Genomic DNA, 16348 nt, shown 5'->3' on the forward strand with positions numbered 1-16348 from the left:
CGCTCTGTAGACCAGGCTGGCCTTGAACTCACAGAGATCCTCCTGGCTCTGCCTCCCAAGGGCTGGGATTAAAGGCGTGCGACACTGCCGCCCAGCAAGCCTGCCTATCTTGAACGCTTTCACCTTCTGGAGTTCCTCCGTCAGTGGGATCCTAGAACATTACTGAGTCCCCTACCTTCGCCTTGACTGCTTGCTCTTGCATATCAGTATTTATATCTGTGAGTCTTGGTCTCCCTGCCTGCAAAGCTGAGGTCCTGCACTTCACTGGTTCCCAGGGGCTGTCTACAGAAGTGCAGAACATATTGGATGGAGATCCCTCCCCCGCCCCCCAGAAAAGTAGCAAGTGGCTAAGTTCAAAGGGTCAAAAGGTCAATGTTAAGAGTGGGAGCAGAGGGATGAGAGCATATAACCTTCTCTCGTCTGACATTTTCAGTATTCAGATTCCTATAGAGGCCAGTCTGCTCATGATCCGAGATCCTTAGTTCAAAGCCTACCTAGGCTACATAAAGAGTTCTAGGTCAGCCTGGGCAACTTAACTAAACCTTGTCTCAAAATGAAAAATAAAAAGAGAGTTGGGGACACAGCTCAATGGTCGAACACTTGCCTAGCACATGGGAGGCCCTGGGTCCAATCCTCAACACCACAAAGAGAAAACCAACCAACCAACGACAGAGCCACTGTTTCCAGCTGTCTGCAGATCCACCCAGGGCAAGAGAACAAACTGGAGTGTTCCTTTGTGCCCTGTCGGGAACAGTAAAGACAAAGCTCTGCCTGCTGGATGAGGACGAGGCCCGCTCTCACGATAACAAGAACGGGCTCGTCCTGTCACCTGTAACACTTGCAGTTTAATCCTATTACCGAGCCCTGCTTATCTGTCACTGAATCTGAGGAACCCTTTGCTCCTGAGCCCGGGGCAGCCACAGGGCCACAGGCCTGGGCAGGCTCTTCCCCACTCTCCTTCTTCACGGTGGCAGGTCCCGGGAGCTGCCCTGCCTTGCTTCTCTGCAGTAGCTGTCACCCCGTCCAGACTGTGGGCTTTCTCTTTCCTTCGGAGAGCAGTTCTGGGAAGCTGGTTTTCTTATGTCTATTCTCCTTCTTGTCCTGGTTCCTTCAGTTTAAGACCCGTTTTTGTTTTGTTTTTGTTTTTGTTTTGTTTTGTTTTTGTTTTTGTTGTTGTTGTTTTGGTCTGCTTTGGTTTTTGGGTGTGTGTATGTAGGTGCACAGAGGTGTGCGGGTGTGCATGCCTTTGTGTGCACACGTGTGTGCATGCAGGTGTGTGGATGCACATGTGAAAGCCAGAGGACAACCTCCAGGGTCATTTCTCAGGTGGCAGGCATCTTGGTTTTTTGAGACAAGGTCTCTCAGTGGCCTCGAACTTGCCTAGTGAGAGAGGCCGGGAAGCCCCAGAGGTCGGTTTGTCTCTACCCTCCCGGCTCTGGGATTACAAGAGTCCACCGCCTTGACCAGCTTCCCCCACAAACACACCTTACATAGGTGTTGAGGATCAGACTCAGGTCCTTGTGTCTGCAAGGCAAGCATTTACCAATGGCGCCATCTCCCCAGACCCAGTTTAAGACTTTAATATCTGCTTTTTGCTGGCGCTGTGTGTGTGTGTGTGTGTGTGTGTGTGTGTGTCTTAGAGACAGAGTCATATACACTGTAGCCCAGGCTAACATGGAACTTACTAACATAGCACAGGCTAGTATCAAACTCATAGCGATCCTCCTGCCTCAGCCTCTCAGGGGATTACAGGCATGAGCCATAAAATTTAAGAGAAAAACAGGGAAGATAAATAAAAGAATAAAAACCTTAGAGTGCTGGATCTTGGTTTGCAACATCTAACTGTGGTTGAAATAACTAGAAATGTCCCTCATCCCAACCCCAGGGCTCCCCAAGCCTTTTCCTTCCTACTGATCTTGGCTACCTCCCCGAGACCCCTGAAGTGTCTACCTTCTCAGACATAAACTTAGCAACAAGGACAATTTTAGGAAGGTGACAGAAGTCCTGATTTCACGTGGTTCATTTGACCCCGGATCACCTTAGGTCAAATCTGTTTGAACTAACCCTCCCTCCTCCTTGGAGCTTCTTCCTTAATGGGCGTCTCCAAGTGGGCCTCTGAGATTTTTTTTCCCCTTTCTTTAAAAAATAGAACTTCTTCATTGTTTGCATAGGCTACATTTCTGCATAATCTAACACTCAAAAGATGAGAAAGGGCCGGGGCGGTGGTAGCGCACGCCTTTAATCCCAGCACTCGGGAGGCAGAGGCAGGCGGATCTCTGTGAGTTCGAGGCCAGTCTGGGCTACAGAGCGAGATCCAGGAAAGGCGCAAAGCTACACAGAGAAACCCTGTCTCGAAAAACCAAAAAAACCAAAAAAACAAAAAACAAACAAAAAAAAAAAGATGAGAATGGGCTCAATGAGATCCCTCCATTCATTCCCCTCTCTTCCCTCTTACAAGGCCAACCAAGGTTATCTGTTGCTTTATAGCCTTCTAAAAATACTGTGTGCATTCACAATGCTCATGATAAGTACAGGTACAAATGCACACATAAAATACAAGCGTTGCCCACGGGAACACACGTGCACATGTGCACATGCCACACACATGTCAGCACAAAACCACAGGGTTTTGCTTATCCTTTGATAATCTCATAATGCATGTAATTTATTTTGGCCATATCCACCCCTATTGCCCTCTCTAACCCCTCCTACTTCCCCTGAACCCTTTCTTCTCCTACTTCTGTGGCTTTTAAATTTTTATTATCATAACTCTCCAATGCGTTTAATGAGTGTTTACTGAACACGGGTAACTCACCAGCGGCCACACCGCTGAGGAAAAATGAATGACTCCTGTTCCCCCACCCCACCCCGGCAGCCATCAATGCCAACAGCTCCTCAGCTAACCTGGGACTTCACCAGCCCATCCCCCACTCGCAATGGGATGGTGAATGGCCCCTCCTTGTGCAGCTGACCACAGCTGCTGTAAGTCCAGGCTTTCAACACGGACTTGCTGGAATTGGCCTTCTTCCTGGGCAGCTGGTGCCTACATCATCATGGCTGGATCTGCTTCTCCATCTGCTCTTCCCCCTGAGTCTGGCTCTTCCGTTCAGGCCTCCTCTGAATGGTTCACTGGGAGACCCACGAGTTCCTCAACCCTACCATGTCTGCTGAGTTTCCGGCCTCAGTGAATGAATACTGGTACAGTGACCTACCCCGGATACCTAGTTATTTCTTCCCTAGTTGGGAGCTTTCCCCTCTGGCCTATGAGCCACCCGAGGGCAGGAACTGTGTCTTATCCTGGTGGTGTCCCTAGTGCCTCCTCCAATCCCTGCAAAACACTTGTTGAACCGGCGAGACCCCTCGTAGTGTCTCCTACTGCACAGCAATGGCCGCAGCGAGGAGACGCTGAAATAAACACAGAAGAAAATGCTGGTGCTAGCTGGAGGCTGGGAAAGTGGGTGAGAGGACCCAGAGGCTGCTGAAGCTGAGAGACCCAAGACATAACAGTGCCCTCGAAAAGCAACAAGCAAGAGACAGCCTGTATGAATAAGTCGGTCCACAGACCCGCAGTTTTTATCCTGTAGCTATTTTTTTTTTAAATTTTTCATGTATGTGCAGCCACCTGGAAATGATCAGCCATATGAATATCACCTCAGAGAAGCCCATGGACCCATGAGGAGAGCGACAGCATTTAGTGAGTACGGAAGGAGGAAATACAGAGCTAAGCATGGTACGTAAGGTGTCCTAGGGGCTCTTCCAGAAAGCCAGCGGCCATCAGTGTAAGTACCTGGAATCAGACGTTCATTTGTTCACTTAATCTTCCCAGCACTCTGTAATGGGGGGGGGGGGGAAGCATAGAGAGTGGTGGAGTCGAGCACAGGCCTGCGTCTGCAGTCCCGACTGCTTGGGAAGCTGAAGCAGGAAAATCATTGGAGTTCATTGGTTCAAGGCCAGTAATGAGATTCCATGTCAGAAGGACAGCGGGGACATGGCAGATCTTCACTTTGCAGAAGGCATCTCCACCCCCTTCAGTGTTTGGGAATTATATCCCTTCCATATTGTACTATGACTCCTAGTTCGGGGTGATAGGTAATTCTGTGTCTAAATGTGGATTATTATTATTTGAAAATCATAAAAGCAGAAGTTCTTTTGCGTGAGTCACATAAACCGGGATGATCATCAGTGGTGACCATCCGTGGAGATGAAAGCTCATGGAGGGAGAAATCCTCACTGAGGAGGAGTCCTTCTGTGGCAGGATCCCTGAGGGGTGATGGCTGGGCCGCCCTCCCTGCTCTTCTGTAAGGAAGACCTCTGTCCTGTCCCTGCTCTGGGCAGGCCTCTGCTTTGATCAGCACCATGAGAGGGCGTCCTTTTCCTGCACTGTGTGTGTGTGGTGGGGGAGGACGTATTAGGGAGAAACCATCAGCAGCACCTGAACATGCCTCAAGCACAGCTTTCTCTGGTTATCTTGAGGCAACTGTCAGTTGCGGAGGAATATGAGGCAAGTTAGCCAGGGTTTTGAAATTTTAACCCAAGACACCAAGTCTGTGCGTGCCACTTGGCCATCCAAGTAGGTGAAATAAAGCAGACATGTTGCAAAACATGCATGGGCCACACAACCCAGACAGTGGCGTGCTGACTCCTGCTTCACAAGAGCCATATCTCAGCACACTGGCTTCCAGATTTTCAGTGAAGCCTCATATTACCAAATGCTACACACACACACACACACACACACACACACATGCACAGACAAGATATATACACACAGACACATATACACAGACACACACACAGAGACACATAGGCATACACATATAGACAAGATATACACACATACACACAGACACATACAGACACACAGACAAGCTAGACACACACACAAACACATACACACAGACACACATATATGCACATACTCATAGACACACACACATACATACACACAGACACACGCAAATACATATGTATACATACACAAATATGTAATATACACATACATATACAAATACACATTTACATACACATGTGTAATACATGTGCATACACATAAATACACATATACAAACATAAACACACAAATTCTCAAAATTCATAATACACACAATACACACACATACACAAATCCACATACATGCATACACACAAACATACATATACATATATAAATACAGACATACACATTCATTAACACAATACATATACATACATACACATGTATGAATGCTTCATGAACGCTAGGCAAGCACATGAGTGACTGAGCCACAGCCGCCCACTTCACAAGGCAAAGCAAAGAGGAAAGGAAACTGGGGTATAGCCGGAACGTACATACATATACATACACGCACACATACATACAAATATACATATGCACACACATTCACATATATACACGTACACATGCATACATATACACACATGCACATATACACATGTATTCACATACCTATACATGAATACACATATACACATGCACATACCTGTGTACACAAATACACACATACATACACAAACTATGTAAACACAGATGCACACACACATGCATTCCTCCCGCTATCTACATTCATATATAAACACTGTGGTAGCTGTGATTCAAACCTGTCATCATAGATACGCATATAATAATAGCATATAATTCACGAGCAGAGTTCTTTTCTGGTGGATCCAAAGTGGATGATATTTTGTTTTGGTTTAAATAACCATTTGGCATCCGTCTAAATGTTTGGTGACAGAGAAGCAGGAAGCCCCTTGAGCGGGAAATGCCAAGGCCGTTCATCATATCTAGTGTGACAAGGGAGGCAACCGGACGGGACGGGGACGTGCAGTGAGCTCTCCTAGCAGTACAGGAGAAATTCAGGCTCTAGACAGGGTTCCCAGGCTTGTCCTTTTATTTATTTTTTATTTTTTGGTTTTTCTTTTCTTTTTTTTTTTTTTTAAGATTTATTTACTTATTATGTATACAGTGTATACATGAATGCCTGCAGGCCAGAAGAGGGCATCAGATCTCATTGTAGATGGTTGTGAGCCGCCATGTGGTGGCTGGGAATTGAACTCAGGACCTCTGGAAGAGCATCCAGTGTTCTTAACCTCTGAGCCATCTCTCCAGCCCTATTTTTTGGTTTTTCGAGACAAGGTTTCTCTGTGTAGATTTGGTGCCTGTCCTGGAACTCACTCTGTAGACCAGGCTGGCCTCGAACTTACAGAGGTCCACCTGCCTCTGCCTCCCGAGTGCTGGGATCAAAGGCGTGTGCTACCACTGCCTGGCCCAGGTTTGTCCTTTTAGGCATCAACACTGACAGCCAAAACCAGGGGTGGTGTATTCAGTGCACTTCGTGCTTCGGTTTGGAAGGGCGGAGTGAAGCGTGTGAGTGCCAAGAAGCCAGTGCAGGGAACGTACATAGACACATAATATAGATACAGACATATCCAAACACACAGTGGGGCAAAGGCCATACAGACACAGAAAACATGGCTTGCACTTCACTTTTACTTTGTTTTGAGACAGGGCTTCTAGCCCAGGCTGGCCTTGAACTCATGGAGTCAAGGTTGACACTAAACTTCCGATTCTCCTCTCTCCATCCCCTGACTGTTGGGATTACAGATGTGGCCCCCAAACTCAGCTTAGGTGGCGCTGGGGATTGAACTCACGGCCTCATGGAGGCAAGGCAAGCACATCACATGACTGAGCACAGACCCGCCCACTTCAGAAGGCAGAGCAAAGAGGAAAGGAAACCCGGGGAAGATGGGGGTAGCCTGAACATTCCCACCACTGTTTGGAGTCCCTCGCCACCGCCCTCTGGCTGCAAGGCTGGTCTCTCCTCCAGTTCCTCCTCTGTCTGCTCCTCAGCAGCTGTCTCTCACACCTGCTTTGTGGTCCCAGGTGTGATTCCGTATTTAACCGCTGCTGTTAGTACAGTCATCATCATCTGAAATGCTTGGGAGCAGAAGTATTTGGTTTTGCAATATTTGCTACCTTAGGGATGGGCTCTGACTCCACAAAGGGAATTCATTGGTGTTTTGTATACACCTTATACATGTATCCCGAAGGCGAGTTTATGGGATATTTTCCATGCACTCTAATTTTTTTTTACTGTGACCTGTGCTGGGAGGTCAGGTATAGAATTCTCCCTGGTGTCACTCAGAAAGTGTGATGTTTAGTTTAGTTGTCAACTTGACACAATCTGAAATCACCTGGAAAAAGGGTCTCAGGGAGAGACTGTCCAGATCAGGTTGACCCACGGACATGTCTACGAGGGTCTGTTTTTATTGCCTTCATTGATGTGGAAAGACCTAGCCTGAAAAAACAAAAAACAAAACAAAAATGACAGTGGGTGGCATTGCTTTTGGGTTCTGGCCCACGTAAGTGTAGAGAGGTTCTGAGCACCAACAAGCATGCATGCTTCCATTCTCTCTGACTGTGGATATGACTAGCTGCTTCTAATTTCTGCCTTGGCTTTACTGCAATGATGGACTGTAACCAGGAATTGTGAGCCAAATAAACCGTTCCTCCCTTAAGCTGCCTAATGTCAGGGTACAGTATACAGCGAACAGAAACAAAATGAGGACACAGAGCATTTCAGATCTGGGCTTTTCAGATCAGGGGTGTGACGTGCATATTACCATGACTGGCAACTACTGGCCCGTGCCCACTTGGGAGCTAAGAACTATGCTAAATGTCTCGCCTCCTCCCAGCCCTGTATCAGTCCTGTTAACTGTCTCCATTTTTCCAGATGAGGAAATAGTCCCCAGAGAGCTTAAGTGCTCTGGGTTAAATTTCCAAGCTACTAAAATAGTGATACTGGGCATTGAGCCTAGGCTATCTGAGTCTGACTCTGTTCTTAGACAGCAAAGTAAACAAGAAAGATGGTGTGTAATGGAGGTGTAGGAGCTGCTGCTACTATAGTAGGTATTTGTGTTAGTTGTCAACTGGACAAAATCTAGAGTCACCTGGGACCTGGGTCTCTGAGTCTAACTGTGAGGAATTGTCTTAATGTGGGAAGACAAATCTTGACTCTGGGTGGGGCCATTCCAAGCAGGGAATGCTGGACTGTATAGAATGGAGAGGGTAAGCTGGGTGCTAGCATGCTCTTATTCACGTATTGCTTTCTGCTCTTGATGGTGGATACAATGTAACCAGCTGTTTCAAGTTCCTGGGGCCTTGATTTCCCCACCATGATAAACCGTAACCCAGAACTGCTAGCTAAATAAACCGCCCCCCCCCCCAAGGTGCTTTGGTCAGAGTATTTTATCACAACACCAGAAAAAGAAACAAAGACAGGCTGGGCGTGGTGGTGCACACACCTTTAATCCCAGCACTCGGGAGGCAGACCCAGATGGATCTCTGTGAGTTCAAGGCCAGCCTGGGCTACAAAGCGAGTTCCAGGACAGGCTCCAAAGCTACACAGAAAAACCCTGCCTTGAAAAACCAAAAAAAATCAAAGACAGAAATCAGTATCAAGTGTTTTGCTGCTGTGTAAACCTGATCCTGTGACTCTTAGGCCTTTGGAACTGTTTTGTGGGAGGAATATGGAAGACTTTGAAACATTGGGCTAAAAAAAACCACTGAATGCTGTGAGCTCTGCCATGATGGACTGTAACCTGGAATGGTGAGCCAAATAAATCCATTCTTCCTTAAATTGCCTTTGTGAAAGTATTTTATCACAACAACAGTGAAAGAAACTAACACGGTCCTTGATTTATACCTTACATTTATGTGCCAATAACAACCCAGCAAGATAAACCATAATTCCCATTTTACAGATGGAGAAGATGAGGCTTAGAAAGACTAAGTAACTCACCCACAGTCACACCATTTAGGAAAAGAACTCAATGCCATGTCCATGTATAGGCACATTCTTTCTGCTTCTTTCCAAATGAACTCCCCAGGTGTTTCCTTGGTGGAGAAAGGATTTAAAAATCTCTCCTGTGGAAATGGGTAACTTTGCAAATCCAAACCAAATAGATATCATTAAAAAAAAAAAAAAAAAACGGGGAGAGTTTGCCGGAATTTGAAAACAGTTATTGAAGACTGTCAGTGAGGAAACCACTTTGAATTCTCTTTTGTAACGTCTTCATTCTTAGTGAATCATATTTTCCCAAGTTCAAAGAAAAAGATGAGAGAGTAAACGAGAATTATTGGCTTAAAATTTGGATTCACGCCGGGCGGTGGTGGCGCACGCCTTTAATCCCAGCACTCGGGAGGCAGAGCCAGGCGGATCTCTGTGAGTTCGAGGCCAGCCTGGTCTCCAAAGCGAGTTCCAGGAAAGGCGCAAAGCTACACAGAGAAACCCTGTCTCAAAAAATCAAAAAAAAAAAAAAAAAAAAAAAAAAAAAAAAAATTTGGATTCACAAATGGAATGGCTTACCTTTGGTATTCTATCTAATTGTCACTTTAATCACAGTTGCGGCCTCCAGGAAAGGGAAAAGAGAAGCATGGACACATTCAGTAGAAACCCAGAGGACCCTTAGAGAGTCAGGATTCAGCCTGGAATGTTGTGTGTATGCACCCATATGCATTTGCAGGTGGGGACCGGATAACTGCTGGTGTGGTTCTTCAGGTGTCATCTACCTTGTTTTTTTGAGACAGGGTCTCTCACTGGCCGAGGATTCAGCAATTAGGCCATGCTGGCTAGCCAGTGAGCATCAAGCATCCACTCATCTTTGCCTACCCAGCACTAAGACTGCAAGAACACACCACCACTCCTGGCTCTTCCCACCTGTCTCTGCCCCATCGGTTCTAGGGATTGAACTGAGGTCCTCATTTCAAGGCAAGTACCCAAGAATTATCTCCCTACCCTCTATCCTAGAGTATTCTTTAACAATGTTGCCATGCAAATTCCCGCTGTAGACACAGGAAGACGTAAACCCCAGGAGATTGACAGAGTTGAAACTGGACCCTGGGCTGTTCCATTCTTTCTTTCACACCATCCCAGAATCGCTTTAGAGTACATTTCTTTTTTTCTTTTTTTTTTCTTTTCTCCCACTTGATTCAGCAAGGCAAAAAGAGAATGCTCAAAGAAACATTAAAAAAAAAAAAAAGTCAGGATACTAAGAGTAAAATGATCCTGAAAAGAGGTGAGGAAGGTAATTGCCTTCTGGAGGCTGGAATTAGCAGCGGGTCTTATCTAAGGCAATTAGAGAGTATAAGAGGGTAATTAAAGGCTCAACAGCTTTCTGAAATCCCAGCCCAGACAGGACCTGAAAAGCAAGGACTAACTTCCAAGGAAAAGTCCAACGGAGACAAAGGTGTGTGTGTTTTATACTCGACCCTGGTGGGAAGGAGAGATCAACACGAGGTGTCAGCTGGAGGTTTTGGGGGTGTGTGTGGAGGCGCAGCTAGAGAGATGGCTCAGTGGTTAAGAGCACTGGCTGCTCTTCAGAGAACCCAGGTTCGAGTCCCACCACCAGTAACTCCAGTTCCAGACGCTCCGAGGCCCTCTTCTGGCCCCTGTGGACACTGCACAGTGTGGAGCGCAGACACACACACAGGCAAAACACACTAACATCAAAATAAATAAAATCTCAAAAACAATCTTTTTAAAGATGTCATCTGTGCTCCTCTGAGTCCAGGTCCAGGAAATCTGACACCCACATCCTGGATTTTTTGTTTTCTTGGACTGTGAGACTTGCAAGATCTTATTTGTATGTATAAAATGAATAGAATTTACCGCAGAGATGGAAGGAGGTTTACACCCCATAGCAGCAAACATACTTCCTTGAAATGGGGTGAGGGGTCACTCTTGTCCCGATGACCTCCATGACCCATCTCAACTTCCCTCTCTTTCTCCTTTCACCTTCTACTCTCTGCCTCCATCCTTCCTTGCCTTCTCCTCCCCTTGCCTCCCCTCCCCTCCCCTCCCCTCCCCCCCCCTCCCCTTCCCCAGGCAGAAGTAACAGGAGATTCTTCCCCCGATCTCAAGAACTGTAGGCTTAGACAGCCCCTCCTCGGCATCCAGGAGTCTGCTAACACTGTGCCAAGGCCTCCCTGCAAGGAGACAGCTCCCTCCTTCCCTATATGGATTTTGGAGGTCAGCTGTTAAGATGTGGAAGAAAAAAAAAAAAAAGATGTGTGTGTGTGTGTGTGTGTGTGTGTGTGTGTGTGTGTGTGTGTGTGTGTGTGTGTGTTGATACCAGACTGGGAAATCTTTGAAGTTTAAATAAGATGAGGGCATTATGGCATTTGTGCTTTTCAGCCTGATCTGTTTGATATGGAATATTGTCACTACTCATAGTGATGGGGATTTCGTCATATGTCTGAAAGTTTCCCAAGAAGTCTTGGAAATTTCAAAGCATCCCCAACCAAATCTAAGCTTGATTCCCATCTCCTAACAAATGTTCACATCAAAAAGTGGTTAGGGAATCGGCTACGTCTCAGGCAGCCCCTCATTGGCTACATCTCAGGCAGCCCCCCATTGGCTACATCTCAGGCAGTCCCTCATTGGCTACATCTCAGGCAGCCCCTCATTGGCTACATCTCAGGCAGCCCCTCATTGGCTACATCTCAGGCAGCCCCTCATTGGCTCCGTCTCAGGCAGCCCCTCATTGGCTCCGTCTCAGGCAGCCCCTCATTGGCTACATCTCAGGCAGCCCCTCATTGGCTACATCTCAGGCAGCCCCCCATTGGCTACATCTCAGGCAGCCCCCCATTGGCTACATCTCAGGCAGCCCCTCATTGGCTACATCTCAGGCAGCCCCTCATTGGCTACATCTCAGGCAGCCCCTCATTGGCTAGGTCTCAGGCAGCCCGTGAGATCTCCGTAGTACACGTGAGAACACAAGAAAAAGCCGACTTCCAAACTCACACCGGTTAAGCAGGAATTGGACAAGCTCACAGCGCTCCCTGTGCGAATTAGAAGCTGATGCCCTGGGGACGTTTCTCTTCAGACAGAGCCCCATCTCAGCTTGCTCTCAGGAGTGACGGGCAGAAGAGAAGCTAGTCTCCCTGGCAGGCCTACGCAATATCCCTTGTATTCTTTCGTACTTAGGCGTGTCCTTCTTCCCCAAACCTTTCCATTCCACACTTTACCTTCTCCAACTACCACATACCCCTCTCCCGCAGGAGAGGAACAACACGTCTTCAATGATCGTCATCTCGGATAGTCCTCTGGTTAGGGGAAGGAGGCATGCCACTGTCAGCTGTTCAGTTAGCACAGGCTCCCCCAACTACAACACCCACCTGTTTCTCCCCCACCCCCCATAAACCTGTTGAAAGGATCCTGAAACTTTCTATCAAAGTCCCTCATCGGAGATATCTGGGGTGCGGTCACGTGTGTCACCGTGTTCCCCCTCCTATGGAGGGGGAATAGCTTCATGCCACTCCCTCCTCTCCCTAGGCTCCCCCAGCATCTCTTCATTGTCACAAGAGTCCTACATCACCAGCATGGCTTTTTCCTTCCCGGGCCTGTGACCCAGAGTGAGTGTAAACTGCCACTCTGTGGAGAGGGGTCCTGAACTGCTACCCAACCGCCAGCATGTCACAGGCCAGCATATCCAAAGGCATGAGTCAAAGAGCACAGCATAGTTCTGGTCGGGGCTTAATTATACTCCATGTTCTTTATCAAAACTACCAAATGTACATAGTAATTATAATTAGTATACTTACAAAACCAAAACAAGTAGATATAATAATCATGTGTTTAGCAATAGCTAATTGTTCTCTATCATTAATTCATCTGGATTTCCCTCTTAGCCCTAATTAGCACAACTTGTCCATGGTTTATTATTTAGGTCTTTACCTATGCTTTTGAGGTAGTGTCTTACCTTGGTCTAGCTCTGGCTGGCCTGGAACTTGTACTGATCCTTCTCATGCCTCAACCTCCCAGTGCTGGGATTACAGGGTGTATCACCGTGCCTAACCACTTGTTTTGTTTGTTTGTTTTTTGTGTTTTTTTTTTTTTTTGTTTTTCGAGACAGGGTTTCTCTGTGTAGCTTTTGGTGCCTGTCCTGGATCTTGCTCTGTAGACCAGGCTGGCCTCGAACTCACAGAGATCCGCCTGGCTCTGCCTCCCGAGTGCTGGGATTAAAGGCGTGCACCACCACTGCCCAGCTTTAAAGACAACTTTTTATTATTATTATTATTATTATTATTATTATTATTATTATTATTATTATTATTTTGAGACAGGATCTCACTTTGTAGCTCTCAATAGCCTAGCCCTTCCTGGCACTTGCTATATACCCTAGGCTGGCCTTGAACTCAGGTCCACCTGCTTCTGCCTCCTAAGTGTAGGGATTAAAAGTACCTACCACCGCCCAGCACCTAACCACTTTCTAATGTCTTCATTTTGTTTGTTTGGGTTGAGTTTCTTGTTTGTTTGTTTTGGCACAGGGTCTCACGTAGCTCAGGCTGGACTTGAACTTGATATGTAGCTAAGGATAACCTTGAAGTTCTGATCCTCCTGCCTCCACCTCCCCAGTACTGGGATTATAGGTGTGAGCCAGCATGACCAGCTTGTGCAGTGCTGAGGCTTGAACCCAGGACTTCATGCCTGCTGGGTAAGCACTCCACCAGCAGAGTTACATCTCCATCCTTCCACTTTTGAATTTTTTTAAATTTATTATTTTTATTTTATGTGCATTGGTGTTTTGCCTGAATGTATGTCTGTGAGGGTGTCAGATCCTCTGGAACTGGAGTTACAGACAGTTGTGAGCTGCCATGTTGGTGCTAGGAATTGAACCCAGGTCCTCTGGAATAGGAACTAGAGCTCTTAACTGCTGAGCCAGCTCTCCAGCCCCCACTTTTGAATTCTAATGAATACTTTAAGATATCTCTGGTAGTGTTTGATAGATAGATAATGTCAAAAGCCACGGATTTTTGTGCTTTTTTAAACAGGAGAAACATTCAATTGCATTGATAATTTCCAAGTATACATTGCCACCAACTCTTATCTTCAGATTCCTATTTTCTCCCCTCTCTCTCCTTCTCCCCTATCTCTTTCTCTCTGTTATTTTGAGTCCAGTCTCAGACCCACAGCTGTCCTCCTGCCTCAGCTTCCTGAATGTTGGAATTCAGGAGTGGGCCACTGCATCTGGCTCAGATTCTGTTTGGCTGCTTTCTTCCTCCTCCTCCTCCTCCTCCTCCTCCTCCTCCTCCTCAGTTAGTGAGATGGAAACCAGGCAGAATGCCTCATAATGGCCTGTGCAATATCTATCTATCTATCTATCTATCTATCTATCTATCTATCTATCTACCTACCTACCTACGTATGTATGTATCTATCTATCTATTTATGCATCTAGCTATGTATCATCTATCTATCTATGTATCTATCTATCTATCTATTTATCTATGTATCTATCTATCTAGGTATCTATGCATCTATCTATCTATCTATCTATCTATCTATCTATCTATCTATCATCTCTCTATCATCTCTCAATATCTATCTATCTACCTACCTACCTACGTATGTACATATCTATCTATCTTCTATCTATCTATCTGTCATCTCTATCATTTCTCAATATCTATCTATCTATCTATCTATCTATCTATCTATCTATCTATCTTTTCAATCAGCAGATTCATGGACAATTTTATGGCTTTGGTCCAAGCTTCACAGGCTGTACGTGTCTACAAGAAGCCTCATCCAGTGCAGAAGAACTGGTCTTTAGCACACAGGCGGGTCTATTTTAAGAAGCTTATCTCTCACTCTCTTGGTTTTTTTTAAATATAACACTTGAAAATACATTTCAGCAGAATGTAACAGGTTCTCAAGCAGAGCTGTGGAAGAGATTTACTCCCAAGTGGGTGCAGATTATCCCGCCAATTGACATCCATTCTCTATTAATTTTCCTGGAGTGTGTCCTCAGCTTCTCAGTTCTCATTACATGCACTTTTAATCCTACCCGAACTCCTTCCTACTTGCTCCAAAACCTCTCATAATGTGATAAAAAGGGAATCCCCCGTGGTCAAAATTACAATTCGGGAAAATCTGCTACAAATTAATTGTGTTCCCTAGTCACAATTACTGACATTATTATGTTGCCGATTAACTACTTTTTAACTGGAGACAGAAAAATTCTTAATTCAGTTTTTTTTTGGGGGGGGTTTACTTCATCCACCTATTTATTTATTTATCTATCTATTCATTCATTCATTTATGTATTTATTCATTCATTCATTTATTTGTAGCCCAGGCTGGCTTCGCGCTTGCTGTGTAACCAAAGATGACCAGGAACTTATAATCCTTCCGCCTCTATCTCCCAAGAGCTGAGATCACAGGCGTTCCTCATTGTGAGGTTTTTTTTTTTTTTTTTTTTTTTTTTTTTTTTTTTGGTTTTTCGAGACAGGGTTTCTCTGTGTAGCTTTGCGCCTTTCCTGTAAGTCACTTGGTAGTCCAGGCTGGCCTCGAACTCACAGAGATCCGCCTGGCTCTGCCTCCTGAGTGTCATTGTGAGGTTTTTGCTGTACTGGGGATGGAAGTCAGGGCTTCCTGTAAGCTGCCCATCGCTCTAGCAACTAAGCTACATCTCTAGCCCCAGAGACCAAGGTTTAAACAACCACTTGATGATTCTGATTTAGCAAACAAATTCAATTTCACAAATAGGATTAGGGATCAGGGTAATTTCCACCAGTTATGGGGGGGAGTGTTTCCGAAGCAGACTTACCAGTGACTGTGCTTTCCTGAGCCTGGCTCTCTCCTCAAGCCTGTTTTTCTTCTCTCGCAACTGCCGCTTGGAGTCTGGGGTCACTTCGTTTCTTTTTCTTCTTCTGCAAAATTGCAAAAGTGATGGGAAAATTATAACTGATCATTTTGAGGCAGGATCTTACTATACAACCCTTGCTGACTGCTCCTGAATCTTGCTATGTAGACCAGGATGCCTCAAAACTCCGACTGATCATCCTGCCTCTGACTCCTGAGCTTGGATCACAGACAGGCACCACCATATCCAGTTCTTCAGACTTTTTAAAAAGGAAGAATGATACAAAAATTTGAAAAACCGTTATTTATAGGAAGGATTCCCATATGAATCCTCCAGAAACAATATGGAGACCTAGGGGCAAAAGCTAGACTCCCCCAAACATAACCTTGCGTTGTGCACTTGACTTTGGAACCATCGAAAATGTTCTCCAGAGTATAAGCTGAGACGAAAGAGAGGAAATAACAAAGAGCAAATGAAACAAGTTTGATCTCATCCCTACAGTTGGTGGTACTGCCACACACAAAGCAGGTTTTCCTTGGGCCTTTAATGCTGTTATTTATCTGGATACTCTCTCTTTTCTTCCTTTCTGTCTGTCTTTTTTTCTTTTTCTTTTTTTAGACAGGGTCTATTTATGTAGTCCTGGCTGGCCTGGAACTCATGTAGACCACGCTGAGTTCAAACTCACAGAAACTGCCCCTGCCCC

The 16348-nt window shown here is 45.8% G+C and overlaps 1 protein-coding gene across 6 annotated transcripts in view; it reads right to left on the minus strand.

The window, feature by feature from the left end:
- The window catches only part of Fbxo16 (F-box protein 16), a 91677-nt gene that overhangs the window by 41673 nt on the left and 33656 nt on the right, over nucleotides 1-16348 (minus strand). For all 6 annotated transcript variants that reach the window (XM_052732930.1, XM_052732928.1, XM_052732929.1 and 3 more), the window contains one exon: nucleotides 15610-15712. In XM_052732930.1, coding sequence (XP_052588890.1) covers nucleotides 15610-15712 — 103 coding nt within the window. The remainder of the gene's footprint in view (nucleotides 1-15609; nucleotides 15713-16348) is intronic.

Source organism: Peromyscus californicus, unplaced genomic scaffold (genome assembly GCF_007827085.1).
Source record: "Peromyscus californicus insignis strain IS unplaced genomic scaffold, ASM782708v3 Scaffold_12__1_contigs__length_115047231, whole genome shotgun sequence".
In the NCBI taxonomy this organism is placed as follows: Eukaryota; Metazoa; Chordata; class Mammalia; order Rodentia; family Cricetidae; genus Peromyscus; species Peromyscus californicus.